The sequence below is a fragment of the Trichomonas vaginalis genome, chromosome IV (genome assembly GCF_026262505.1).
Source record: "Trichomonas vaginalis G3 chromosome IV, whole genome shotgun sequence".
In the NCBI taxonomy this organism is placed as follows: domain Eukaryota; phylum Parabasalia; order Trichomonadida; family Trichomonadidae; genus Trichomonas; species Trichomonas vaginalis.
Window position 1 is genome coordinate 33,986,712 of NC_067206.1, and position 27,654 is coordinate 34,014,365.

Consider the following 27,654-nt stretch of genomic DNA (forward strand, 5'->3'; position numbering starts at 1 on the left):
AATAGGGAAGGAGTGAAAGAGAGTGATACAGATGTTGACACATTCATATCATTTCAACAAATTTTGATCAAATTGAAATTCAATGAAATTCAATTCACTTCATATCCTTCAGTCAGTACATTGACATCCTTCTACATCACAATGATAACTCGTGCATCAATAGTTCTACAACTAACTCAGAAAAAACAAGATTTTTACTTCCAGCTTACAGCTTTTAAAAAGTTTCGATGATAAAAATCACTCTACTCTTGTTTATCGATATGTTGTGATAGTAGGTAAACGTATTCTTATCGATATTAATAAAAATATTTTTACGAAAATCTGAACCAATTACAGAGTTATTCATAAAGTTTATGATAACTGTAATTACTTCATCTTTGTTTAATATTTGAATAAACAATTTAATTTAATTTGCATAATTTTTTTTAGTTGAAAGACAGGAAACTTAGTTGAGTTTGTATTATTTTTATCGTTCAATTCATTGTATCAGTGAGTGATCCAGATATTTAAGATATTTAGAAAAAATTTATTAATTTGATTAACAAATTTTAATCAAAATAGCAAAAATCTATTTGATAGCTGTAAGCAAACAATAATTTTTATTTCAAGCAAAATCAATTATTTTCATCTAAACGTATAAAATTGTCAATTTTATGAGAATAAATTTAAAATCTCATGAAATATAAAGGAGAGTAATATTTTTCAATTTTCTTTTTTTCTTTGTCTCAAATATTTTCTGTTGGGAATTTTCTTGTTATCAAAAAATAATTTTAATATTTGTTTATTTCATTACATACAATAAAATTTTAAAAACTCTATTTGTTCACAAGAAAATTTTTTCCCTTCATATGAAGAAACATTTTGTTCTCCATTTGATGCTGAGTCTAAATCTCGATTTTTGATTTTTCTTCTTTCCAAATTTCTTTTTTCCAAATTAGAAGTTTAATTCAAATTTTCAATAGTTTATATATTTTCTCAAACCGTCTTAGATTTTCTCACTTTTTAGGGATTTTCTCTCAAAATATACAAAAATAGTAATATCAATACATGTGTCTAATATACTTTAAAACCATCGTGATAAAATTCAAAAACGAAGAGTTCTTCTCTCCAAATTTTTTTCAAAATCAAAAAAATGAGATAAAAAAGCACGTTTGGAAAATTCATTTTTAGCATTTTAGGAATTTTCTCACTTTTCTTCCAAATTGACATCCTTATCCTTGATTATTATATTAGACTAGTTTAGTGTATAATAAATTACTGATTGATATTCGTCATACGTTGAAATTTTGTATCATCATTTCATTGTATACTAGAAATTGAAATGTTTTAATTATATCGCACTATTTATTTTTGTGTATAAATGTAAAAATAACAAGAAGTAATAGGTGTTGTATTAATAAGGTAGTCACAAAATCTAAGTAGTGAGGCTCTCAAAAATTGAACCGTACTCCATACAAAATTTGTGTACCCTCACTACTTAGATTTTGTGGCCTTCAATTGAGAGGTTAGTTTTGATAGAGCACGTTATAAAATTGAAAGGAAAAATAAATAAAATTTAAACATTTAATTATATATAATGTAAGGAGTGTAATTCCAAATTTTCTAAAAAGTATTCAAATTTGAGCATTTTTTTGGAAATAGTAAATCTAATATGTACATCTAATAACAACATGATTCATCACCTTTTCAAGCTCTGCAGTCAATTTTTTGAAATTTGATTGAAAAAAATGTAGCAAAAATTACATTTCATTAGGGAATATATGAGTTTCTCTGGAAACAGGCTGATAAATTTTAAATTTTGTCCAATCAACATGAATGCATTGAGAAATTTGGATTGATTTTCTGGTAGAATCTGGAACAATTCAACCATGGATAAATGGATCATGTAATCATCATGAAATGTTAGTGTTAGAGTTCAAAAGAAACAGAATGAGTGGAAATCAAACACAATCTGAATAATTTTAAACGTATACAATCTTTAAGTTTGTATTTTGAATTCTACATATATGATTGTGTAATTCGTTCTTTCAAATTTTCGGATTCAGGCATGTTTTGATAAAATTCATTCCCAAAAACGTCAATTAACAATTAAATTTAGTGTATTTTAAATATATATACGTATTATATTTTATAAATTATATTAAATTCGCAAAATTTTAAGTTTTAAACAAAAATAAAAAATGTTCAAAATATGAAATTATGCATAGGATATTAAAATTTACATGTTAGCAATTTTTTGAATTGCTTTCAATTTTCATATTGAAATTTTTAAGATTTTTTTCTGAAATAATAAGCAAGAATATCAACCTAAATAATATTAAATTCCATGCGTTAATTTCCCCTCAAAAGTCATTGACCGCCTCTCAATCTAGATTTTGTGAGTACTTTATTAAATAAATCTGAAATGACACGGATTTGCCGTGAAGTTTTTCTCATGAAATCGTACTCCCAAAGCTTCAAAAAGTAATGTTTGATATATAAAGCGAGCAAAAAATACTTTTCAACAAAAACAGCAGATGATTGTTGTCGTAAACAACTTCAAATGTAAATGAAATATAAATATTAGCAATACATTACATGGTTTTATTCGGCAAAAGTATCCAACAAGCGGGAAACTGATGACGATGAAATTGACTGAGGTTCCGGAAGTTTTGCAGAATTTCTATAACTGTTAATACGGCTAATGCGTTTTGATCCTACAATTGAATTCCTGTTAAGTAATAAAACCGAAGTAGAGTTATGAGAGGAGATTTTTGTTTCCTGGAAGCACTTAAGATGAGCAACGATTTCAGTCATATCCCATCTCTCTTCTGGATTTAACAAAAGCGTATTTTTGATAATTGTTCTAATTTCGGGAGATACGTTGCGTGGCATTATATAGCATCCATTGCAGATAAGCTGCTTCATTTCTGTCTGGTTATTGCCTGTAAATGGAACTGTGCCACTTGCCATAAAGTAGACTGTAGCTCCAAAGCTCCAAACGTCGGACTTGAATGGGTCATATGGTTGTCTAAGGAATACCTCTGGTGCTAAATATGCAACAGTGCCTCCGTATTTGTCGCATTGTGTAGCCCCGATTTCAGCCATGCCGAAATCTGAGAGTTTAATATTGAAATTCTCATCAATAAGTAAGTTGGCAGGTTTAATATCATGATGAGCGAATTTCTTGGAATGGCAGTACTGTAAGGCAGATGCGGCCTGATAAATGTACTGAAGAAGTCGTTTGTGATCAATCCTTCCCTCGTGTTTGATCAGGTCTTGGATGGATCCGTTAGGGCAATATTCAAGAATTAAGAAAAACATGTTCTCTTCAATGAAATAGTTGTAAATTCTCATAATGTAGGTTTGGAATATCTTGCAGAGGGCATCAATTTCATGGGAAAATTGATTCATTTGGGTGTTTACTTTATCCTTTTCTACTTCATCTTGTGATTTATAGACTTTGCAGACAAAAACTTGTTGATATTTCTGGTCGAAAACCTTATAGCATGTTGCAAACCCTCCTGCGCCTATCTGCTCTAGGAGTACGTAGCCGTTCCTTAATAATATTTCTTTGAGCTTGGATGTATCTTGACTCATTGTGAACTTTTTTTTTGCTTTAATGGTTTTTGTTTGAGAAACTCGGATTATTTATTCGAACATTCAATTTTGAATAGTTGACAAAAACGTAAACTCTAATAACATGTTAATATTGTAATGTCTATTATAATCTATATTTTTCTCAATTGATTTTTTAATTCCATTCAATTATTTCAATAACTTCAATAATCGGACAGCTTGCCAATAAGAAAAAATTGTGAATATCGATGATTTTTTAAGACTCAATTTTTTATTTCTTAATCATAAGAAGCAAGAGATAGGCTGTCATTTTAACTAGACATTTTCAAATTTCTCAATAAATTTTTTAGATTTCATGAAGAATTGAGTCTGTATGGAATTTAACATCCTAAATATATTCTACTTATTCCAACTAGTAGTTCGATGACAAATGAACCCCTAATTTACTGGAAGATGGCAATTTTTTGGGTAATATTAAAATCTTGTCACTTTTTTATCCATTGAGAGCAAAATCGTCTCTTTCATGGACACTTTTTGAGTAGAATTTATATAAGAGGATGCGAAAATCTATCTCATTGTATGGAAGGTGAAAGAGTTACGGTTAATTCTAAAATTAATATGTCAAAGTCAAAATCTTCAAAATTCCCTTATACAATGATTCCAAATGATGTGATTATTAATTTTTATTAATCGTTGACATAAAAACCCCAAATTTTTGAATATTTTTTTTTCAGCTCGGGTTATTTTTCAATTTTCTTTTTCCCATATGATTCTCATAGGGACTGTATCATGAAAAGTTTAGAAAGCATTTAATTGACTGCGATATCGCATGTTGGAAATCCCAAACATAAAGTTTGGATTCTTACTGTAAGCATTAATGTTTTCTATTACAAACAAATTAACTTTTAGCGCAAACAAAGATAGTTTAACTTACATCAAAAAAATATAGAATTACAAATAAAGATATTAAAAAAGCTTTTGGGTAAGCATTAGTTGAGTAGTACTGTATAAACATTTATATTTCTACCGATTTCCATTCTTAAAAAAAAATAGAAACATCATGGTAATTCGGCAATAGGAACTATAGCGTTTAAAGCTATATCTATTGCTCTGTAATTGATTGTAATTGCTGTACTTTTGGTTTAACTATTGCAAGCGTTTTCCTTAGAGCCAAGAAACTTCCAGAACTTCGAACCGAACGTAATGGTTTAACACCCGTTGAAATCGTGATCTGTGACTGTTTGAAATATGGAGAAGATCCATTAGTCATAATGGACTTCAAAGTCATATGTTTTTCTTCTGTGTTATTTGTTGGAACTACTACGTCGAAAAATGAGCTTTCTTCCTTTTTATTGTAATGTGATAATGGAAGTTTCTTGGTTTGGACTTCTAAATCTTCAGCTATATATGCAATGCCGCCATGATACGCTGAGTAGCCTGATGTTGAGAAAACAGTAATCAAGGTATTGTTAAAGCTCTTTGAAATACCATCAACTGCTTCATGACCTCGAATCATCTTTTCATAGTTATATTGTCTTAGAAAGGCAGTAAGGGCGACTTGGCCGAAAACAACTCCACGGCCACGTTGATTTGATCCATAGGTTGTTATCACATTTGATGGGTCAGACCATACAATATCTTCAATCATAGATTCCGCTTTAGAGGAATACTTAAAGCCGTTTTTGAGACTTGTAAATACTTCCGAATCCATGCACTTTTCGCTAATGCCTCCATGTAAGCACACAATGTGTGTGTTAACTGTACAAATAATTGGTAAGTATTCGAAGGCATTATTGAAAAGCTCCCAGAAATTCTCTGATTCAAATTCGTCTAGTATTTGCTTTTTGAATTCATAATTGCAATTAACATTTCTATATTCGTGATTGCCGCGAAGTAAAACAATAGAGTATGGATACATTATGTAAAGAGCAAATAATAGGATTACGATCTCTGCTGAGTATTCGCCTCTGTCAACATAGTCACCCAAAAATACATATCTAGTATTTGGTGGCATGCCGCAAAGTATAAATATTCGAATTTAATCATGTAAATTTCCATGCAAATCACCAACAATAACGCAAGGACCAGAAAAATGAACAACTGGGGATCCTAGGGAAAGTAATTTTCTTGCTTGTTGTATAACTTGTTGAATATGTGGTTCTCCAAAGCGTGGAATTGGAATTGTGTCACCTATTTCGGATACATCCTTTGCTTCAAGAAGAGTTTTGAAAGAGGAAACTATAAGTTCTGCCATTATTCTTTTTTAACCTAAAAAAAATTGATCCCTTTTACAATATTTAAAAAATAAGAATTTATATTGTATTAATGATATATGTAGTAAATATTAAAAAGGAGTTTTCAATGGGTTATTTTAGATTGTGAATAAAACTGATTATATATTCTAAGAATTTTTGATTCGGCTCAGAAATCTTTTGAAGTAAATAGTGAGCGTTTGCATAATAATAATGTATAAATATAATTGGGATAAAAAGATAATTTAAGGAATAGAAATATTTATTTTCAATTTTTTTATAAATTCTGTAATTGAAAGGAGATTTATTTATTCACTGTTTGTCAAACAAATAAGGCATTGATAATTTTCAATAAAAAATAACTTCAAAGTCTCATCACACTTTTCAATGCTCGATTTTTAAAAACTGTTTAAAAATGGAGCTTATATTGAAATAGTGTAGAGACTAAAAATTACCACAGACTATTTCAGAGGATTGAGTTGCCACTCAATCCTCTGAAAAGTCTGAGGTAATTTGCAAACTTATCAAACCATAAACATTGGATAAGATATATAGGAAAATCTCATGCTATCATACGATCGAATTATTTCCGATAATAATTGAATTCAATTGAATGCTGTTATGACCATTCAAAATTTAAAAACTGACAAAAACAATGGTATTTGAGGTATTCAATTTCGAAATATTTTCTCATTAGAATAATGAATAAAGGTTGAAATTATAAGGAAAATAATTTTCTAAATATCTCTTAGAAAAAAAATTTAATCGCTCAACGTTATGATTGATGAAATTAATACATAAGTTATGTCTCAGATAACTCACTCATGGTGTATTATTTAGTTCAATATTTTTTCCAATCATTTGAGGAATTCGCTCTTTATTCTCTTTTCTATTACATAAAAATGCTTACTTCTATGAATTATTGTTATTCCTCAAAGAAATAAATCAATTTTCCATATCCAAAATAAATCTATGTAATAATGTGATCCTATATCAAAAAGCTCATGTTCTTTAAAGATGCAGTAGAATAAGTGTAAGCTATCTCGCGATGTGTGATATGCATAGATATCAATCAATGCAAAAATATTTACATTTTATTGTTTTAGTATACAAATTTACTTCGAATTATCATTTGCCTAAAAGTCATACATATTTAAATCATGTTTTTTACTTTTGTTTATTTCGTATTTTGGTATTTAGTGAATCTGAATCGTTAACTAGTAGATGAGATCAAAACTTTCATTATGCATATTGTAAATACGATGTACTTAATCATTTGCTAAAACTTTGCTACTTGATTCATCAATTTATGCAATTATAGGTGCAATATTTGATCGCTGAATGTATTTTAGATCAAAACTCATTTTTGAAAGAATAAATAGCTCTTTTGATGTTTACAATAATGGGTGAGTTAGATTGTGAGACCAAGAAATGTCGAAAATAAAAATTAATTTTATGATAATTTGCTTAAGCAATCTACTTACCTTAATAGATGCATAGACGCAATATCTTCATGCTTTAGAATTGAAATAATGTTGTTGTAATTGCTGAAATTTGATAAGGATAAGGAAAAGATTCGTATTTTTATACCTCTAAAACTGTTGTTGAAAAAAAAATATCTTGCCATTATTGTACGCTTCTTTTCTGCTAGAAGCACCAGAAATAAAAGTATTTATTAGTACGACCTAATTCATTACTCCAATTGCCAACTATTTGATATAATACATTTAGTTGTATCGCCAGTTATTCGACAGAATTATTCAATTGAAAACTATCTTAGTTAAATCTAATAATATTACAACAATATTCATACGTCATGATAATATCAAGATCATGCATGCCAAATACCCCGCATTCAAAGTCCATTTTTTGCACTATAAAATACAACAATTAAATTCCTTTGGAATCTGATATTTTGCATACCTTAAGATGGATATTCAAATAACTTGTAAATAGAAAAAGGTACTAGAATCTGAGAAATTTAATTCAATTATGTGAAAAAAAAAGCCACTTTGCTATAGAAATTAGTTACGAATTACAAAGACTTATATGATCAATGCACAGTGCTCCATAGAATCTTTGGATGTTTCTGATTTCAAAAAATTATATTTTGATCTCAATATGAAAATTCTAAGCTTACACGTTAATTACTGATGTTGCGCAAATGTAGTACATTTTTATTCATTCGTTCGCTTGTTGTTGTTTTAAATAAAAACATTATTATTTAGCTATCCCAAAATAAGAATTTAGTCATGAAGATAACATTTCCACCAAGAACTAAGACATCAAATCAACTCAAAAATGAAGGTCTTTAATATATCAATTCAAAATCAAAAAAATATAAGTCTTTTATGTGTTAAAACACTCTAATTTAGCTTTTTAACAAATTATAATGTGCTTGATTTTTCCAAATTTTTTTTAAAATCGATCTTTTAATAAGAAAATTCTAATTTTTTAATTTCATTTTTGATTTTTTGATTTTTTTTGGAATTTGGAAAAGATCGAACAAGCAGAAAGGGCAACGAGGAAGCTTTAGACATCTCATTTAATGATGAATTAAAGGCGAATCTTAAAAAATCAACTCAAATAACAAATATCAACCTCAGTATCATAAATTCTAAAAAAAACTGTACTAAGAATTGATAATACATGATCAATACTAGTAAAATATTCGGATGAAAGGAGTAAAAATAAAGTTTTATAGAGGTCTATAAGAAAAATTGCTTCGAATTAATATTCTAGTTAAAAATAACATTTTACAGCTGAGTACAGTCATTTCACTGGCACTCTAATCTTGAATTTTTCTTCAAAGTTTGTATATGTTAATAAACAAGTTGAATTGTTTCGATTGATTATTAATTTTATCAAAGGATCAAGTTAGAAATCTTGAACGGGCTTGTTTCTGAAGAAATTTTAAGATTTATAAGAGCCTTTTTGAGGAGAATGCTATTAGAACTGTCATTCACCTAAAATGATTCATTTTTAGACCACCACACTTATGTCCCCATCATATTACTGAGTTTTATTTTTTTTTTGAAGGGATATTGCTTGTAGTAAAAAATTTCAATGGATAGTACTAAATTTTTATAATATATTAAAAACATAACATAATTAAAAGAAAAATCTATGGGCGTCCAAGCAGGTACAAATATCATCAACAATAGAATTAAATTTGTCGTAAGCACCCGACTTTATCGACATCGAAATAACAGATGTTTCGTCAGTATCAGGAATAAGATTAATAGAAACAATTGTATTGTCTAACTTAGCGAAAATTTGTTGATCTTGTGGGAAGAGCCAGTCGATTTGCTTATCCGATAGATGCTTTTGGATATTGGCAACAGCAGAATCTAATTGGTATCTAACGTTCACAACAACTTCGCTCTCTTTTTGATTTTGGTTTGTTTGGGAATTTGCAGACCAAAGAACAACGTCAGCCATTGATTGAATAGGAGATTCAATCGACCAAGCAATGTTAGAGTTCGACCTCTGGAATTTGTAAAATTGTTCTTTGGATAGTGGATTATCAGTATTGGAGAAGTTAGTACCATTAGAGAGCGATATATTGTTTTCATCTGTAATGCAAACCCTTGTTGTCCATGGGAAAGATTCGATGGCTTGTGTCTGTGTTAAGATGGAATAGAAGCTTTTCGCTGTGTTGCAACCAGTTAACGAAAGTTGTTCATTCAACTCTTCGGGTGTAAATCCTATTGTTATCATTGTTTCCTTAACTTCTGGGGTAAGATCGTCAATGGAGACAGGTTGGCTCATATCTGGCATAGGGAATGGTAATGGTGGAGTATAGAATTGCGGCAAGCCAATTCTGAATGCTTTATGATGCTTGATTTGCTCAATCGTAATACGACATTCAGGATTGACGCAGAGCATTTTCGCTACAAGATCTTTGATAACAGCCGGGAAGTCAGGCATTCTATATTGACCATTCTTGATTTTCGAAACTAAGTCTTTGAAATTCGGCTCATTGAAGGGAAGTCTGCCTGCCAGCAATGCATAGAGTATTACTCCACAACTCCAGATATCAGCTTTCTGTCCGTTATAAGGAATTCCGCGGATGACTTCAGGGGCAGCGTAATGGGGACTTCCGCAGCTGGTTTGTGTTGTTGAGTACTTTAACCAACGGGCGAATCCAAAGTCAGCTATTTTAACGTTATTATGAGAGTCGAGTAAGAGGTTTTCTGGTTTTAAGTCTCTGTGACAAATTCCTCTTGAATGCAGATAATCAAGACCGTAAATTATTTGACGAAAGATCCTCATTGATTCTTCTACACTTAGATATCTTCGAGCAACAAGATAGTCAAAGAGCTCACCATTTTCAGCGTATTCTTGAATGATGAATAAATGTCGAGGGCTTTCGGCTATCTCAATAAGTTTAATGATATGAGTATGATCTAGTATCTTCATTAATGCAATCTCGCGTTGAATCTTGGATGAAAGTTCGGGGTTTTCTTCTAATTTTGATTTTTTAATGATCTTAACAGCATATCTTTGATGCGTTTCTTTGTGCTCGGCAAGTTTTACCTTTGAGAAGTTCCCCTGCCCAATTATTTGCAATAAGATATAGCTACCAAGATCAACATTCGATTCCATTATTTGAATACTATTAATCGGTTTATCCACAAAAAAATTTTTTTTGATGTACGATAGAAACAGATGAAGGAGTTTTTCACAAATATTTTTGTGAGTGCAATTGATTTTTTGGTAATTATTATTGTTATGGAATAAGAAATGATTTCATTAAATTTGAGGTGATGAAAAATTTGTGAAGAAAGGTTAAATACAAAGTCAAAATAGGGAATATGCATGGATGTTTATCATGAAACTTTTCATTTTTCAATTTTTCTATATGATTTTTTTTGATAGCGAAAAATTTAGACAATGATAATAAAATCAGTAACTCTACTTATATTAAAAATTTTGTAAACACCATCGGCTTGGAGAAAAAAAATTTATTGGATAAATGTTGAAATTAGTTGTATGGCGGATCTATCATGGGAGTGTAAAAAATCTAGAGAGCTAATTTTCATAATCGCATTGAAATATTACAAAAATTTGAATTGAGACGGAAAAATTTGAGATGATTATAAAATCTTCTTTTTCCTCTTCAATTGAAAAAGTTACATTATTCGGTCCCAGACTTAACGGAAACTTTTTTCTCACTCTGGAACCCATTTTTTAAATATATTTATCATAAATCGAAACTAATTTCACTTTTCAAAACCCTAAACAGTCACAAAATTCAATTCGGTTCCGTAGAATGGATAACAATGCAACAACAACCTTTATCATGTATTCGAAACTTTGCGCTTTAGTACGTTATTTCACCATAAAATTTGTTGTTTTAGTATCTCTTGTATTATATTTAACATATAAGAGTGGAGCATCCATATTCATTGAGGGAATACAATTATTACAAATCAATTAAATTCTTTTCAAATCAATAAGTTATCCATTAACCATAATGCTTCTGTTACTTACATACAACACGATACTATGCCAAAAACATTGCTTTAAAAGATTATCTCACCATATCTTCCTCTGATTGATTTGATAAATTTGATCCAATTTGATTTACGATCTTTGAGCTTCAACTTCACTTTATAAATTTCACATTTTGCTTATGTACAATTCGTACTTCATGGGCACTTTCGAAATTGAATGAAATCAATTAATTAGAATGTTTTAGATAATAAGAGTCTAGATTTAATCACAAATCATATCAATCTGGTATAAAACCAATACATTTACTTCCTATTTTAAAACTTTTTGAATTTTTGGAACTAAAATTGTCCTTTCGGAATGACGTGCTTCATTTTATACGCCACATATATACTTGTTATTATGCAGGGCAATTTGATAATATATATTCACCTTTTTTCATGAGATAATCAATGATCAATGTTTTTATTTGATATACAATCATTTGTTAGATTGTATTTGTGCCACATTAAGTATTTATATATGAATAAATGCATTAAGCGCAATCAATAATCCCATTCTCAATTAAAGGGTCTGTTATATGTTTTTTTATCCTTAAATAGTTTTCCTCAAGAAGTACACCCGAACAATCATACTTCAATCCTTCCAGAAAAAGTTTATCAATTTCATTAACTCGAAAATTCCATACAAATCCAATTCCATTTCTTTAAATGAATATATCTATCTTACACACCATTGTATTACAGATAAAATATTGATTTGTCAAAATTAATTAATGGATTTTATACGAACATTTTTTCAAACACAACATCACCCAATTTCCGAGCTTCTTCTTCTATGGGCTAATCGATCAAGTTTTATCGATAGCACAGCAAAAGATTTAGATCAGGTTTCTCCATTTCAATTTCCAGCTTTGGATAAGACAAAAATCTTTGCAATTGATATGAATTTGATTTCAGGACAGACGATTTCAGATAGTTTGGCTTCATTAAAAGATAAAACCGAATGGAATCCAGATTCGGAAACTATATATTTGAATTTTTTGAAGTCTCAAACAAAACAATCGCAGTATTTCATTGTAGTATCATTACTCAACATCATATGCTTTCTTATTCATACAGAATTACCGGCAAATTTTGAAACATTTGATTTAATTCTCAGTACTTTAATCGAAATACACGTTACAGATTACGAAAACCACATTAAAATCATATTTAAAGAACTTTATGCGAGAGTATCAAAAGAAAATACCTCTTTTTGGCCACACGATTCAATAATTCTTCTTATTAAATTTATTGGAATTCATACAGCATCAATGTTTAACGAGGAAACAATCTTTAGTGACCTTTCATACCATTTACCAGATACTTTTAATAATACGACATCAAAATCAATAATTGACGAACTATTATTACTGATAAAGAACATACAGATATCAAACGAAAGAATATTTACAAGTCCAAAGCTCGTGAGAGCAATAGAAACCTGCGTTTCCAAAATTTATCTGCCAGCTTTAGAAATATTAACTCATTTATCTAAAAATCTTCCGGAAAATGGACAAATTGATCAATTCATTGCACTCCCTGCCATTGTCTGCAACTACTCACGCAATTTTAAACAAAAATTCGATACTAATTTTGAAATAAAACAATATCCAAAGCTAAAGAACCCAACAGACTACGATTATTACAAAGGAAAGAGCGAATACTTTGTTAATGGCTTTACTTTTAGAAAAACAAAGACTTTAATCGATGTAGAACCATTATTAAATTTAATTGACGATCAATTAGCGACAACACTTATAGATATGATCGGATTAATCGAAGATGTCAATAAGAACTGCATAAAAATCTTTCTCGACGCATTTTCAACTTTAATTAAAAATCAAAAATCTCATGACGGATTTTTGAACTATTATATATGCTTTTTATACTGCGTGTCACATCTATCACGTATTATTTCAATCAATGATTACACATCTGCCATGTTTCATCCAATAATCTTTGAACAAACAATAACAATTTTTAATGAAATTCCAGATTTCGTTGATACAATTCGTTGTCACGTTTTTGAAGTAATGTTAACAGTAGATCCACAAAAAATCGTTAATATAATGACAAACAAAGTCAATGGTGAATTATTCGTTGCTGAATGTTTATGTAGAATCATGTCTCATGTTCCTCAAATTGATTTGAATTTTTTCACGGAGAATTCCATTTTAAGAGCGATTTCTTCAAATTTGAGGTCGACACAGTTCTTAAGACGCGAGTATCCTGATTTATTTATTGATCCTTTGATGTCTTATCTTTGTTTCATTTCGAAATTGTTGTCAGAAAAAGAATTTGCAACAATTTGTTTTACAAACACTCATTTTTCAAGAATTTTGTTCGGATTGATATATGATGAAGACATTTCCGAACGTGTTATAACTTGTTTGACTGATTACTTGATATATTCCAATGAAATAACATCAACTTATTTCGTTGGTTCTGTTTTTGAGAAAATTCCGAAAAATTTGGGTGAATTTTTCGTGAAAATGATCAAAAGATCTGTTGAAAGCAATCCTTCGATTTCTTTCATTGTCGATGATTGGATTGACTCGATGTTGGACTTTACTATTACTAACCATTCCCAGAAAGCTCTTCTCAACACTATAAACGTGATTTTGTTCGTTGTTAGACATCTTGGAAATGATTATAAATTTTCAAGTTTAAGGTTAAGTAAAATGATCACTTCTATCAACGAAAACGAAGGAAATGAGCCAACAGAACAAACACTGAGTCTTCTTTGGAGTATCGCTAGTCAAACAAAATCAATTATACCTGATTCGATGTTTTTGATCAAAATTCCTTCAATTTTAGTTCCAATTTTCGCAATTTGCCACAAAAGTCAAACAAAACAGATGCAGTTTTTAGAGAAAATCAAGGAATTATGTATGAGTTCTCCTTCGAATTGTGTTTCATGTCATGTTGGACAATTTGATTTGGCTTTAATCGATTTCTTGACGAAAGGTGAAATAAATTACAGAGGAATCGTGTTTAAACCAGAATTAATTACAGATAATGATATAGAAAACACAGTTCTTCCTTTGTTGTTCGCAATCATTCAAGAGAAATCATCAAATTGCGAAATTTCAAAAATTATTGACAAAATTGTAAAAAGTGACATCAGATTGGCAGAATTTTTAACGAAATATCTGTCACAGTCCATCAATATAATGAAGCCAACATTTAATCTATGTGATAAGCAACAGACAATCAAATTCTCTGGTTTCGATCCTCAAAAATTGAATGATTCATTTTCTGTCACTTTTTATTTGAAGTTTGATCAACAAATTTCATCTCTTTTACCAACAATTAACATATTTTCATTGAATAGCAAAACCACACAGATTTCTCTAATATTAAATCATGCAAGTTTGTTCTTTAGTTGCACATCAAATGTGAAATATTCTTATCAATGTTCCAGTGCTTTGAGTCCAAATAAATGGGTTTTTGTGACATTTGCCGCCAAAAGAATTACACCAAACAAGATGGCTTGGGGATTATATACTAATACTACTTCATCAATGATGTCTGAATCAATTAATACATTAAGTTTTGATGCAGAAACTGTTTGTGAATTTGGACAAATTTGTGAATTAAATCCAGGATTGATTGGAAGATTTGCAATGACATATAAAGTTCTCAGCTTAGATGATATAATATACTTGATGAGTGACGGTGAATCATTTAAGAATGATCAGTTTATTTTCACTCATTTCGATACAAATGTCAATTTATTTGACAACGACAAATCATTTGATAAAACTCTTGGAAGAAATGGAAACTTACAAAAATTATTCAGTAGATTTGATTTGTTGGATGAAAAGATTGGTGATTTGGCAATTGGAATTGTTAAATTGACTTTCTCTGCTTCTTTAGAAAGCCAAAAGAATTTTGCTTCTTTCATTTACACGGCAGGAAGTTTGGAAACAATTGACAGCAAGAGATTGACTTATCAGTTGTATTTGGCTTTTTATTCGATTGGAGATGTGATTTCTGATGATCATTTGATGGAAGATTTCCTCGATTTGATTGTATTGAATACAAACATTTGGGGACGTGCGAATCCATCTACATTGATGAGAATCTGCAATCACTGGTCACATACAGTTTTAGAACAATATTCAGTTCTTTTCCAGAGAAGTGGAATGTTCCAGAGATTGATCAAATCATTTAGAATATTGTTCATTAATTACGGAGAAGAATTTGAAATGAATATAATGGCAAGTTCTCCAGCACAAAACAAAGATGAAAGTATATTAACAACTCCTAATAAAGACGACACATCATCTCCTTTAATCAACAGTGAAAGTCCTTCTCTTCTTTCTCAAATGAACAACGAAAATGATTCTCCTCTTTCTAAGAATCAAAATGAAAGTGATAGTCTAATTTCTGATGAGAAAAGTGAAGAAAATTATCAAAATCTTAATAAAGAAACCAAAGAAAATGAAGATCCTAGAATAGATCAAAATGATTCTTTAGAACCTAAAGTGAATGAAGTTTCAGAAACAACTTCTCAAGATCAAATGAAACAAAAGGAAAATTCGGATATAAATGATGAAGAAATTTCTTCTCCAAAACAAAATGAAATTTATTCTCCTGATCATAATAATGAATTATCAACTCCAAGTAAAGGAGTAAATATATCTCCAATGCAGAGTTCTAATGAATCTCCACAAAGAAATGAAGAATTATTCCAAGAAATTTCATCAGATAATGAATCATCATCAGAAGAAAACGATGGAGAAGAAAAGCCTCAAAAAGAAAGAAGAAGAACAAAGAGAAGACAGACATTTTCTTCTTATGATGAATTACCAAAAGACAGTTCATTGTTGACACCTCAAAAGAGAGAAAAAATCACAAGAATTGGAAGAATCAGTTCTACAAACATAAAAATAGATTCTCCAATCAAAATTTCCGAAAGTTACGAAAGACTTGATGAAGACATTTCCAGAGCAAGAGTTTCTTATTCAAAGATATTAATGAACACACCAATAACTGCTAAAGTTGAAGCCGAATTCCTTCTTTCTTTAGCATCATTCAACAACCCAGCATTGAAAGAAGTTTTGAAGATAATAACTGTTCATGCGAAAGAAATTGCATCATTTGATGTTTCTAAACCAAAAGTTCCTGACTTTTTGCTGCCAATTATTAATGAATCGAATGACATTGAGATAATAACAAACGCTGTTATCGCAATGGCTTTCTTGAAACCTTCAGACATTTCTCTTTTAATTGCAGCAAAAATGATTTCAACAAAAACTGTTGCAACAGATATTTTGAACAATTTATTGACAAAGTTACCGAATATTCCAGGAATTGCGGAGTTCTTGAGTTCATTGTGTCTTTCTTTAGCACCAGACAAAGTCAAAGAAGATGAAACAGAATTGACACAAACAGACGAAATAGAAATCCAAAGAAAAGTAACAATGACAGAGAAAATTAAGAATAGTTTGAGAATAGGAAGAAGTCGTAAAGTCTCTGATATCACAGGTACATCACCAAGAAGATTCTCTTTCCTTTCATCAGGAAACACAACGAATACGAATCAATTTGCTAATCTATTTTCTGCTTCTTACAGAATTATGACATCTAATGAAGATGTCAACTTTCTTCTGCAATCAAAAGGTGTTTCATGGCCATTCTTACCTTTGGCGATGCTAACGAGAATTGCAGATAATGTCGCAGGACAATTAATCGAAGCTGTTTCTTTTGTCATCAAAAAATGTCAAAATCCATCAAAAGAATTAAATGATGCAATAATTACAATAAAAATCTTGGAATTCATCACGAAGAAAGATTTGTCAAGGTTCTGTTGCAATCTAGTTTTGTTATGTAAAGACATTGTCGATGATTTCTCAGCGGATATGGCTTTGTTCATCAGAATTCTCGACAAAAACATAACTTTGTCAAATTATTTCGATGATTCTCCTTTCAAAGAAACCATTGAAAAAGTGACACAAACAATCATCAGAAGCATGAGTGACATCAAAATCAAAGACTCTGTGATGGTATACATTGGTTGTTCGTTGACAGAATCAAGAGATGTTTATGATCAGCTTTGTTATTTGTGTCATGACAGATTCCGCCAAATTTGCAGAGAAATCGCAAACGGAGCTGATCAAATGACAGAATTAACAGATGAAAACATTGCCCAGTTGAAAGATAAGGCGTTGACAAAAATAGCTTCACTTTTGGTTATTGTTGACGGTTTTTCATCAAAAATTACTACACTTTATGATGATAATTTGTCGAGCAATGATATCCAGAACAAAAAATTCTCATGGACAATAGAATTCCGTTTACTCCATAAAGTTCAAGTTGATTCTTCAATTTTCAAGAATTTGATTCTGAAAAATTTGCCTCAAAAAGTGACAGAAAAATGTGATTCCAAGAAATATTTCATTGGAAATTGCATTCCACACATGAAGAAATATATAATCAATCATGATATCGATCTCATCAAGTCCAAGAATGTTTTGTTGCAACAAACAATTGACAATCCAACAATTTCTTCTCCTTGTTTATTACTTGAAAAAAATAAAATGAAAAGTGCTGCTTTTGTCATTGTTCATGGCGAAAATTTAGTAATACAGATCGATGACTATTACAGGATTGATATACATTTCTCTAACATCATTTTAGTTCTTAGAAGAAGTGATTTGATTTTCGAAATTTTCTCGAGAAATGATTCATTTTTAGTCGAATTTTCTAATAACGAAATTTCGGATTCATTCTACGAAATCTTCCAAAAATTCACAGAGAAAACAAAAGACATCGTTTGCCCTGATAACTTTGAAAAACATGTCTTTGATTTAATCATTCAAAACTCATCAATTCATTCCGAAGACTTTAGAATTGATGGTTTGGAAGTTGATGAATTTTCAGGTAAAAAAGATTTGAAGAAATCGATGCTTTTGAGGCAGAAATATTCTTCTTCTGATAATATACAGAACTACTTCCCATCCACTAAGCAAATCCCTGAGAATATAAGATTCACACCATTGACAATGAAAATTGTTGACGAAAAAGTTTTTTATTTGGTTGAAAAAACAGTTTCTTCATTCGATTTGTTTTCGAGTGAAATAAACAAATACAACTTCGAAGAAGAGTCAACATTCTTCGTATTCGATAACCAAATATTTAAACGCAATTACGACGAAAATCACGTTGTTTTATTCTCAAATAACAACGTGATTTTGTTAGTTGAAGATGATACAAAATTATCAATTTTGTACAAAAACTGCAATAATCATTTTAATGAAGTAATTAGCCTTCCAGAACGCATTGTTTGTGCAAGCTATTGCGGGAGAACAAGTACAATATCCATTGGTTTAAGTTCATGCCACATCATGATGATGAGTTCTGATGGAACAGACATTTTCAATGTCATTCATTTTGATGAAGAACCTTTGAACGTTTTTTCAACAGAAGTTTTTAGTTTGCTTTGCGTACAGACTTCTGAGAGATTCTACGCATTCGATTGCAACGGGAACGAGGTTTATCAAATGAGTGTTAAGTCAACATTTGCTAGACCTTTCTCCGTCAATTCGTGTGACTTCGTATTGATATGCGAACGTGGAAGAATTTTCTCTGTGAATTTGATTGATCATAAAATCATCGAAATTGCTCGAGAAAGAGATGTTATTGACATCTCGTTTAACATTGATAAGATGCTTATTATTATTGTTAACAGTTCTGGACTCATTCACGAAGTTCCTTTCATTCCTTCACTTGAATAATTACTTCTATTATATATTATTTTTTTATATTTGTTTGTATTACGACATTTTATTTCATAGTTAAAATTATTATTTGTTAAATTTATCTCTCGTTTGGTTTTTAGCCTTGAAAGAAGATCCGTGTTGGAATTTGATTTCTTCAGGTCATCCATTTCGCGAATATTCTATGGTTGTTCGCGTTTTGTCTTCCGATTTCTAAAGTTTCTGTAAATTCATTTCTCGTTTTTTGAACTTAAGGATTAAATCTCAACATCGCGTTCATAAATTTTAATATAATTTAAAAATTATTTGCAATTTGGACGGGGCTTGCCTACGGCCAAATTGCAAATAATTTCTTTAATCGTTTGCAGATTCTAATTTTCATGAACGTTAAAAGTTCTGAAAATTTGAATGCTTGCAAACAATTTTGATTTTGTTTGTTTTATGATAATCTTCAATTAATGATTTAAGAAATATCGAAGGTAGTTTATCACTTATAGTAGAAAAAATATTGAGATGTATAAATAAAAAAATAAAAATAAAAAGTTTAAAAAATTAATTAAATCATTTTTGTGGAAGTTAATGAAGCTTAATTAGGAGAAGGAAAAACGGATAAGCAAAAACCTTAGCCTAATATTATTCCAATTCGAATAGTGAATCATCAAAATTAAAGGACTCATTATCCAAAAAGGGCGGGCCAGCATCTGCGCTTGCTTGGTGCGGTGGTCCTCCACCGCCTGGATTAGGTGTGGATGTGTTTCTTTGAGGCAAAGCAGGTCGAATAACTCTACGATTGCCAATGGAAAGGTCGACTTGCTTTTTCAAAATGGACAAAGGTATGTATTGGAAGCATCCATATAGACCAATTTTGCTATTGTGGGCCATATAATGACACGTCCTTCCTCCCCTTTGTCCATCAATGAAAAACAAGAAAAAGTAGTGAATTACAAAAGTATCGTACGATCCATTGTATTCGAATAGTTCATTAATCTGCCTTGTCTCTCCATTTCTAAGGTCGTTCACCAACCCTTGATACTCTGGAGCACGTATGTTTCTTCTTTGAATCTTTTCCAAGATCTTTTTGAAAGTATCCCAATAATCGAAGATAAACCTATTGAAGCAAAATGATCTGATATTATTAGGAATCGAAACATTTTGAAGCATTTCGTGCTGTTTGAGAATTCTTAAGATTGTAAGAAACTGAGGAATTTTGACATGAAACTGGTGAAACTCAATCCTCACATCATCACAACTTAGCTCTGCTACGTTTGGCCCTGCGATGTTTTGAATGTTCGCTCTAGCTGATAACATTTTTAGTTTGTGATGACGGTTTTTTTCCCAATAGAATTATTCAACCAAATTAAATAGTCGGTTGATAAAAACACAAATTATAGTATTTATTAAAATCATCAAACAATATCACAGTTGTCAAATTTGTCAAAATGACTCATTCAAAAAGAACTTCAGGTTTTCAGAGCTATTACAATTTATACAAATTTCATAAACAATTATATCATGTTTTCTAGTTCTGTTTATTCCAAATTTCATAAATTTGGTTTAAATGTGATCCACGATGTTAACGTTCAATGTTTTTATTAATAAAATCTAAAACCCAAATCATACATAGTATATATTTTTTTCAAAAAAGGCGGAATCATTTTCAAAACTTTGCTATCGTAAAATTTTCATTCAAATTTTTCTCGGGTAAATTTAGGTTTTATATCGAAATGAATAATATTATATATTAAATATTTTTAACTAAAAAAATCGAAAATTTATTTTGTATTGCTATAATTATTTTTCTGATATATTTTATATTTTGAGACAGTAATCAATAAAACGAGAAATGATTTTAATAATCATCTATGGAATTCATAAACCAATATTGAAGTTCAACTATCGATTTGAAAACCAATCAGAAATTTAATGATTATCTGATGTAAAAACATAAACCAATTCAATAAAACTTTTCCATTAGCTATTCTAAAACTAAAAATGATTTATTGTAAATTTCATTTTCAAATAATTGAACGAATTATTCATTGTTAAAGCGATAATTGAATCATTAATATATAGTGTAATATTTATGAGATATTAAAAATAAAAAATAAAATTAGGTAAGTAAAATCTTTCAGAAAATTACAACTCTTTAGAAAAGACTCCATTTGCCTCTTCATCATACGGTATCCACTCTGGGATCGTTTCTTTAGCATATTCAAGTTTTCCAACTTTAGTTCGTGGATTATTGCACAGATCAATAGTTTTCGCTTTCTTCATCGTTTCATCACTGCACCATGATCCACACCACAACCATTCTTGTGGTAACGAGAAGATAGGTGCACCTCTATTCTGCATCATGTTTGGAAGGTCTTGATCCAAGTTACTCAAACTCTCTTTGTCGTTGTGAAGATCCATGTATCCTTTCCTCATCATTCCGCCAACATCGAGAGATCTATACTCCGGAAGGTCAACGGCAAACAAAGCGGAGATGTGGTATGGCTTTCCGTTCAGCAAGTTCTGCCAATATCCGATTTCCCAGAACCTGTATTCTTGCATTTCTGGTCGGTCGTTGCAGAATGGTGTGAATGCGTATGGCTTACCTTCAAAGTCCATCGTCATAAGCTCGCGCATGTCTGTTCTGATGATTTGGTCACTATCAATATAAATGACGCGGCGCAAATCATTAGGAAACATGACATCCAAGAACAAGATTTTATAACCCCAGAATGTTCTTTGTCTCGCTTCTTCGCGTGGTAACCATCGTGGCCATTTGTATGAGCAGAACTCGTATTCGAATTTGTATTTCTCAGAGAATTCTTTCAGTGAGTTTCTGAAGTTTGGTGATGCGAAATTCTCAAGTAACCACAATTTAACTGGAGATTTCGTGTGTTTAACAACTGACAAAATAGAAATTCGCATCAATCGCTCATACAAATGTCCGGATGCAACATAGAAGATGTGGATCTTGCCATCATCAATCTTAGATCTGTTCGTAGCAACATATGGATCTGGCTTAGATTCTCTGAACTCGAATTTATGAATGAATGAATCAACGACAACTTTAAATTCATCATCAGCATTAGTTCTAACTCTGTACATTCCTGGAACTGCCATCAATTGCCAGTAGCCATTAGATTGGATAACTCTTGTCTCATCAACAAACTCGTTCTTACTGTTGTACAATGAGTATTCAACGGCAGGAACAATTCGTCCGTTTTTGTCCGATTCGCAGCCTTCAACAACTAATGATTTCAAATCAAATCGAACTTTGTGAGTTCCTTTCTCGAAATCATCTGCGACAATGTTGTCGATATCGAAGTTGCTGACTGTTCGAATAGTTTGCCATGACGATGGGACATCATCAACTAATGAATATGTCGTAGAACTGTTCATGTATTCAAAAGAAAATCCTTTAGAATCTGTTGAAAATCGATAGAAACAACTCAACGATTCTAAATGTTCTTTCTCAATAGAAGGAGGAGGATTGACAATGAAACTGAAAGAAAGATTTCCGAGCAAAGAAGACAAACTTGCCAATCTTTGTCCATCAAACGAGAAAGGATCAATCGATGCGTATATCGACAACTCTGTGTTTTGTTTCAGTTTAGATCGAAATACATTTAAAGGTCCAGGTTCGAAAGCAGAAATCGGAGAACCAGTGTGTAACATGTTGTTATGTGCCAAATGAGATACATGCAACAACATGTATAACAATGAATCACTGAGTTCTCTGTGTGTCCTTGATTGTCCTAATGATCGAGAATTCTGTGATAATTTCAAGTATTTCATTGCGAAACTCGTTGAATAACTTTGTTCGCACATCTCCAAAAGTTGTAAATCATATCTTGTGAATTGGTCTGGATCGAAACGGACAATCCTTCCATTGAAAACGACGGTGATCTTGTTAGGAGGAATACCAATGATGTTCTGGATGATTTCATTAGGTAATTCATCTTTCTTGAAAACAGAAATTCTTGAGCTTTCTTTGTTCATTATTTCTGCTGTGTACATTTCTAATTCGTTGAGACATTGTTCGTCATCTGTATTCAAGAACAGCCAACTCGTTTGGTTCTTCACATTGAAAGAAGATCCATGTTGATATTTGATCTCTGTCATCCATTTCGCGAATATCCTTTGGTTGTTCGCGTTTTGTCTTCCGATATCTAAAGTTTCTGTAAATTCATTTCTCGTTTTTTGAACTAAAGGATTAAATCTCAACATCGCGTTCCTTGCCTTTAATATTGCATTATGGATATCTACTGTATCTTCATAGATCTTTTGGTTGCCCATTAATTCACGGACTTGCTTCAGTTCTTCCTTCAAAAATGAGTTCAAATATGTCTCAGGATGTGGAGCTTCAACAATCATTCCATTCAAGATGATTGCAGGAGCGGAAACACCAACTCTACTGATGTGTTTCTTGAGACGAGAAAGGAAAATCGATTCAGCGGATGATGGTTTGTAGAAATCAGTCATTTTGTCGAAAGATGGGGAACTTCTTTGTGTCGCAACAGCTGAAAAAGCTGTTTTCCAAAATGATGATTTAATCGGACCGCGTTTCCTTGTTTTCTCATCTAAATATGAGCGCTGATCATTAACACGCAACAAAAACTTGTGGGCAACATGGATTCCGTATTTTTGAGCTAAATGGGCGTAGGCATAGTAGATTTTCTTCGACATCGCGGAATTGTGCTTCGGAACAATGATGTAGCCGAATCTGACTGGGTATTGGACTTCAACAAGGTCATCTATGAATGCTATTACATCCATATCTTCTGTTTCGGCTGGATCAAGTAAAAATATAACATTCGCAACATTTCTTGCGACTTGTGGCCAGTTTTCACTGTCGCTTACAAATGTTATGAGGGACTTTGAATATTTCTCTACGTATTTCTCGTCTTTTTCAAGGTCATTCACCCAATATAAGAAATCTGGATGTCTCAAGTCAATAATTGCTTGCTGTGCAGGTTTAGGAGTATGTCCTGCGCGCTCATAATTATTTAACGACTCTTCATTTACGTCAAAAACGCGTTTGAGAGTTGTATGAAAATTATATTCGTCAAGAAGTGTTTGGTAGACAGTAAAAGCGTTAAGATCGTAACCGGTAAGTTTGCGGCCATTGACAAATAATGCTGTTGCTCCTGGTCCGATGAACTGAACCATTCTTTGAATTTGTTTTGCATCATCTTCTGTAGCTGTGATGTTTTTGAGCTGAGGAAGAAGGACTGGATAATTCTGGGTTAATTCTGATATGGCCTTCAGAGGATCTTTCGATTCTTTAATAAATTTTATTATTTGTGTTGAAATCCTGGTCTTTTTGCTTCTTTTGACATCATTTAAGTTGACTTTTAGACCGATATCTTCAAATGTTTTTGCTGGTTTCGCTTTTGTTGTTGCTTTTATCTTCTTTCTTTGATCTCCAACTTTAAACTCCATTGAATACTTAAATGGTTTGAGTTGAGCACCATACCCGGAAAGAACCATTTGTTCTGTGGAGTGTCCATATGCTCTAAGAACAAATTTCAATTGAGAATCTTTTGATAAAAGATTTGTGTAAAGATTAATCCAATCATTCGAATCAACATCGGCATATAAGATATATTTTGACTTGCCAGATCCATATACTGGTTCATATTCGAAAAATTCTGAGTTACATTCAGGTAATTCATCGATATTTTGTATAATAGCATTATTGCAACGAACGTTTGAGCCACGAGAATCTTCACCAAGCGCTCTATTGTTTTGAACTCGTGGACTGTAGTAATGAATTTGAAGTGATATATTTAAAAGTTGGAATTGTTCATAATCTAAGAAGTCTTTCATTGTAGATAATACATCATCAATCGTTTTTGGTTGTTTTTTAAGTTGCTGTATTTGTTCTAAGTAATCCCAATAAAGTGAGTGATCAATATCTTGCAAGAAAGATAGAGTTTCCGCAATTATTGAAGTTTTATTCCATGGGGCAACAATATCACCTTTAATTTGGGCGTGATTTAGAAACTGCGAAAAAGATAATGTAAATAAGTAAGAAAACATTGAATAATAATGAAAATTAGTTTGAGATTTTCAATTTTTATACTTAGATATAGTTCTGCATTTGTTAAATTAGCTCAGAATCATTTGCTTTTACATTTCATATTCATATTCTACAAAAATTATCGAACAATTGATAGAACAATCAAAAATAGGGAAGTTATGATTAAATATAACAAAAAATCTTTATGCTTTAGGCTTCAAAACAATATCCATTGAATCTAATTCATCTTGGTCAGATAAAAGTTGGTTAGAAGCTACCAGACTTGATGATGCTAATACTTTACTACCATCAAGTTGACTATCATTTTGAATATCAGAAGATCCAATAAATTTCTTTGAATTTGCTTCAGATACGACATCCTCTTCCTCATTGTCTTCTTCGTTTTGTTCTGAAATTTCATTTTTCTCTATTTGATCTGATCCAACAAAATCTTGCTCATTTTGAGTATTCTGTGTTTGATTGTATTGATCATCCTCTTCTTCATCATTCTCATTTGCAATAATTTCTGTATTTTGCTCCTCTTCTTCCTGATGTAAAAACTCTTCTTCTTCATTTTCCTCTTCAGGCTCGTTTTCTTCTTCATTAACATAAGAATATGTATCTTCTTGGTCTTCCTCTTCTCCTGATTCAACAGCCTTTTCAACTTCTAATTCAACAACGTTATCTGCGATTTCTTCTTCCTCTTCCTCTTCATCATCTGAAATGGCTATCATTGAAATAATTAATTCAGAAAGCCTCGTGTAATCGAATTCTAAATTTTCAACCTCAATAAGATTTATAATTTTTTCGTATTCTTCGGATGTAAATGGTAAGCCATAGTTCGATACGATGCTGTTATATTCATCTATTGAAATCTTTCCATCCTGGTTTGAATCAAAAATCATAAATGAATCTACAAGCATTTGAACATCTGCTTCATCGCATTTTCTTACACGGAAGATCTTCATAAATTGTTTGATATCAATGGCTGCTTCACTTTCAAGACCTTCTTCTTTGAGTAAATCTTTAATATATTTCTTAGAGAATGGACGCTGTAAACTTGAAAATAGGCGAGGAAGCTTCCTAATTGAAACTTTTTCATTTGGGGAGTCAATGAAATTTTCAAAACAGTCTTCAACGTAATCCTGAATTTCACTCATTGTTTTTTTCAAAACGTTTGCTTTGGCACGTTTTGGAATGAATGGGTCGTGGGAATTTCGTTTTCATATATGTCACGTACATTTGATACACAACTATATTAACGTGGTTTTCAGCATGAAATATTGACTTTTGATAAAGTTTATCTTCATTGCAGGATAATTAGATAGGATTCAATTACATCAATCAGCATTGAGACTAAAAATCATTAGGTATATATATAACTATTATTTCTCAACCAAACAATAAAAAAAAATTATGGCTTCACGTATAGAAAAGATAATCATTAATTAAGATATTCCATAGAATTTCTGGCTAATTTGCATAGTAAAAAATTAAATATCTCTCATAAATATTAAAAATCGTTAGTTTTTATACCATATTAGCCAGTAATCCCTTGATTCTTCAATCAACATTCATCAGTTATGTAATGTTCATGGTATCATCATTCATGTTTATTATAATAATTATAACAAGAACAATTTATAAAAAGCTCAGGTCAGAATACACTTCATCTATAGAAGAAAATAGCTTAGAGCTATCAACAATCTCAGAAACTTTCATTTCTGAGTTTCTATTTTCTTCTTGAGTTTCCTTTTCTTTGATCATATCAGGCTTACTGTTTTCAAGAAGTTCAATGGTTTCTCCATGCCTGATTAACAGTTTATATCTTGATTTTATGCTTGTATCTGTTCTTCCTTTCATTAATTTAGATAAATCTTTCCATTTTCCTCCATAAATGGAATAATATTTCAATATCTTGATGTCATCATCAATTGTGAAAGGAGAATTGTCTACGTCAGGGCTTAAATACTTCTCCCAGCGATCTTTGCACTGTCTCATATTTCGACCAGGCATCAAACTAGAAACGGCTTTCCAGTTTGAAGTACCGAACTTTCGAACGCATTCACGTAGCTTTCGATCTTCGCCCTTGGTAAACTTGTTACGGGGCATGCTCTGCTTCGCTGCTCTGACACTCATTACTTTGAGAACAATTTCAAATATCATTCAAATAAACAAATAAACCTCACAAAATTACAGTTTTGAATGGTTTGCAATGTTGTACCGAAAGAAGTTATTGTAAATATTGTATAGATTAAAAATACTTAAAATTTCCAAATTCAAAAACTGTCTCGATCGGTAAAGAATTATTACTTAACAATGCTTAAGAAATATTTTGACCATAAATAATTGGATAGAAAAAATTGTGAAGAATTTTTCATTGAAATTAATAACCGGCATAATGATAAATTTTTAATATATACAAACTGCCTAATCATTAATGTATAAATTTTCCTGTGGGATTAAATCACATTCAAAAAGTCAAGATTGTAATTTACACTTCAAGGCAATGAGAAATTTAAGTTAATTCAATTATTTCTTATTGAGTTTTAGGGGATATTTACGTATCTCATTCCAATTTTTTAACTTTCTGCCTTTACGTTTTT

At 31.0% G+C, this 27,654-nt stretch overlaps 9 protein-coding genes across 9 annotated transcripts; 1 reads left to right on the forward strand and 8 right to left on the reverse strand.

Moving 5' to 3' along the window:
- Nucleotides 1-2,139: 2,139 nt before the first annotated feature.
- On the reverse strand, nucleotides 2,140-3,761 carry TVAGG3_0218200 (protein serine/threonine kinase protein; the record flags this gene model as incomplete). The annotated part of the gene is made up of 1 exon (XM_001297230.1): nucleotides 2,584-3,579. The coding sequence occupies one exon, from the start codon at nucleotides 3,577-3,579 to the stop codon at nucleotides 2,584-2,586; it is 996 nt and encodes a 331-aa protein (XP_001297231.1).
- Nucleotides 3,762-4,289: 528 nt separating this feature from the next.
- Nucleotides 4,290-5,572, reverse strand: TVAGG3_0218210 (phosphoprotein phosphatase protein; the record flags this gene model as incomplete). Its single annotated transcript, XM_001297231.2, has 1 exon — nucleotides 4,661-5,572. The coding sequence occupies one exon, from the start codon at nucleotides 5,570-5,572 to the stop codon at nucleotides 4,661-4,663; it is 912 nt and encodes a 303-aa protein (XP_001297232.1).
- A 24-nt stretch (nucleotides 5,573-5,596) lies between these two features.
- TVAGG3_0218220 (phosphoprotein phosphatase protein) lies at nucleotides 5,597-5,812 on the reverse strand (the record flags this gene model as incomplete). Its single annotated transcript, XM_001297232.1, has 1 exon — nucleotides 5,597-5,812. One exon carries the CDS (start codon nucleotides 5,810-5,812, stop codon nucleotides 5,597-5,599), a length of 216 nt encoding a protein of 71 aa, XP_001297233.1.
- A 2,363-nt stretch (nucleotides 5,813-8,175) lies between these two features.
- On the reverse strand, nucleotides 8,176-10,528 carry TVAGG3_0218230 (protein serine/threonine kinase protein; the record flags this gene model as incomplete). Its single annotated transcript, XM_001307672.1, has 1 exon — nucleotides 8,922-10,418. The coding sequence occupies one exon, from the start codon at nucleotides 10,416-10,418 to the stop codon at nucleotides 8,922-8,924; it is 1,497 nt and encodes a 498-aa protein (XP_001307673.1).
- Nucleotides 10,529-12,042: 1,514 nt separating this feature from the next.
- On the forward strand, nucleotides 12,043-19,131 carry TVAGG3_0218240 (aggrephagy protein; the record flags this gene model as incomplete). Its single annotated transcript, XM_001307671.1, has 1 exon — nucleotides 12,043-19,053. One exon carries the CDS (start codon nucleotides 12,043-12,045, stop codon nucleotides 19,051-19,053), a length of 7,011 nt encoding a protein of 2,336 aa, XP_001307672.1.
- A 473-nt stretch (nucleotides 19,132-19,604) lies between these two features.
- On the reverse strand, nucleotides 19,605-20,343 carry TVAGG3_0218250 (uncharacterized protein; the record flags this gene model as incomplete). The annotated part of the gene is made up of 1 exon (XM_001307670.1): nucleotides 19,669-20,343. One exon carries the CDS (start codon nucleotides 20,341-20,343, stop codon nucleotides 19,669-19,671), a length of 675 nt encoding a protein of 224 aa, XP_001307671.1.
- Nucleotides 20,344-21,171: 828 nt separating this feature from the next.
- Nucleotides 21,172-25,068, reverse strand: TVAGG3_0218260 (UDP-glucose:glycoprotein glucosyltransferase family; the record flags this gene model as incomplete). Its single annotated transcript, XM_001307669.1, has 1 exon — nucleotides 21,172-25,068. One exon carries the CDS (start codon nucleotides 25,066-25,068, stop codon nucleotides 21,172-21,174), a length of 3,897 nt encoding a protein of 1,298 aa, XP_001307670.1.
- Nucleotides 25,069-25,251: 183 nt separating this feature from the next.
- TVAGG3_0218270 (EF-hand family) lies at nucleotides 25,252-26,218 on the reverse strand (the record flags this gene model as incomplete). The annotated part of the gene is made up of 1 exon (XM_001307668.1): nucleotides 25,252-26,208. The coding sequence occupies one exon, from the start codon at nucleotides 26,206-26,208 to the stop codon at nucleotides 25,252-25,254; it is 957 nt and encodes a 318-aa protein (XP_001307669.1).
- Nucleotides 26,219-26,469: 251 nt separating this feature from the next.
- TVAGG3_0218280 (RNA polymerase II transcription regulator recruiting protein) lies at nucleotides 26,470-27,232 on the reverse strand (the record flags this gene model as incomplete). The annotated part of the gene is made up of 1 exon (XM_001307667.2): nucleotides 26,690-27,187. One exon carries the CDS (start codon nucleotides 27,185-27,187, stop codon nucleotides 26,690-26,692), a length of 498 nt encoding a protein of 165 aa, XP_001307668.1.
- Between the last annotated feature and the right edge of the window lie 422 nt (nucleotides 27,233-27,654).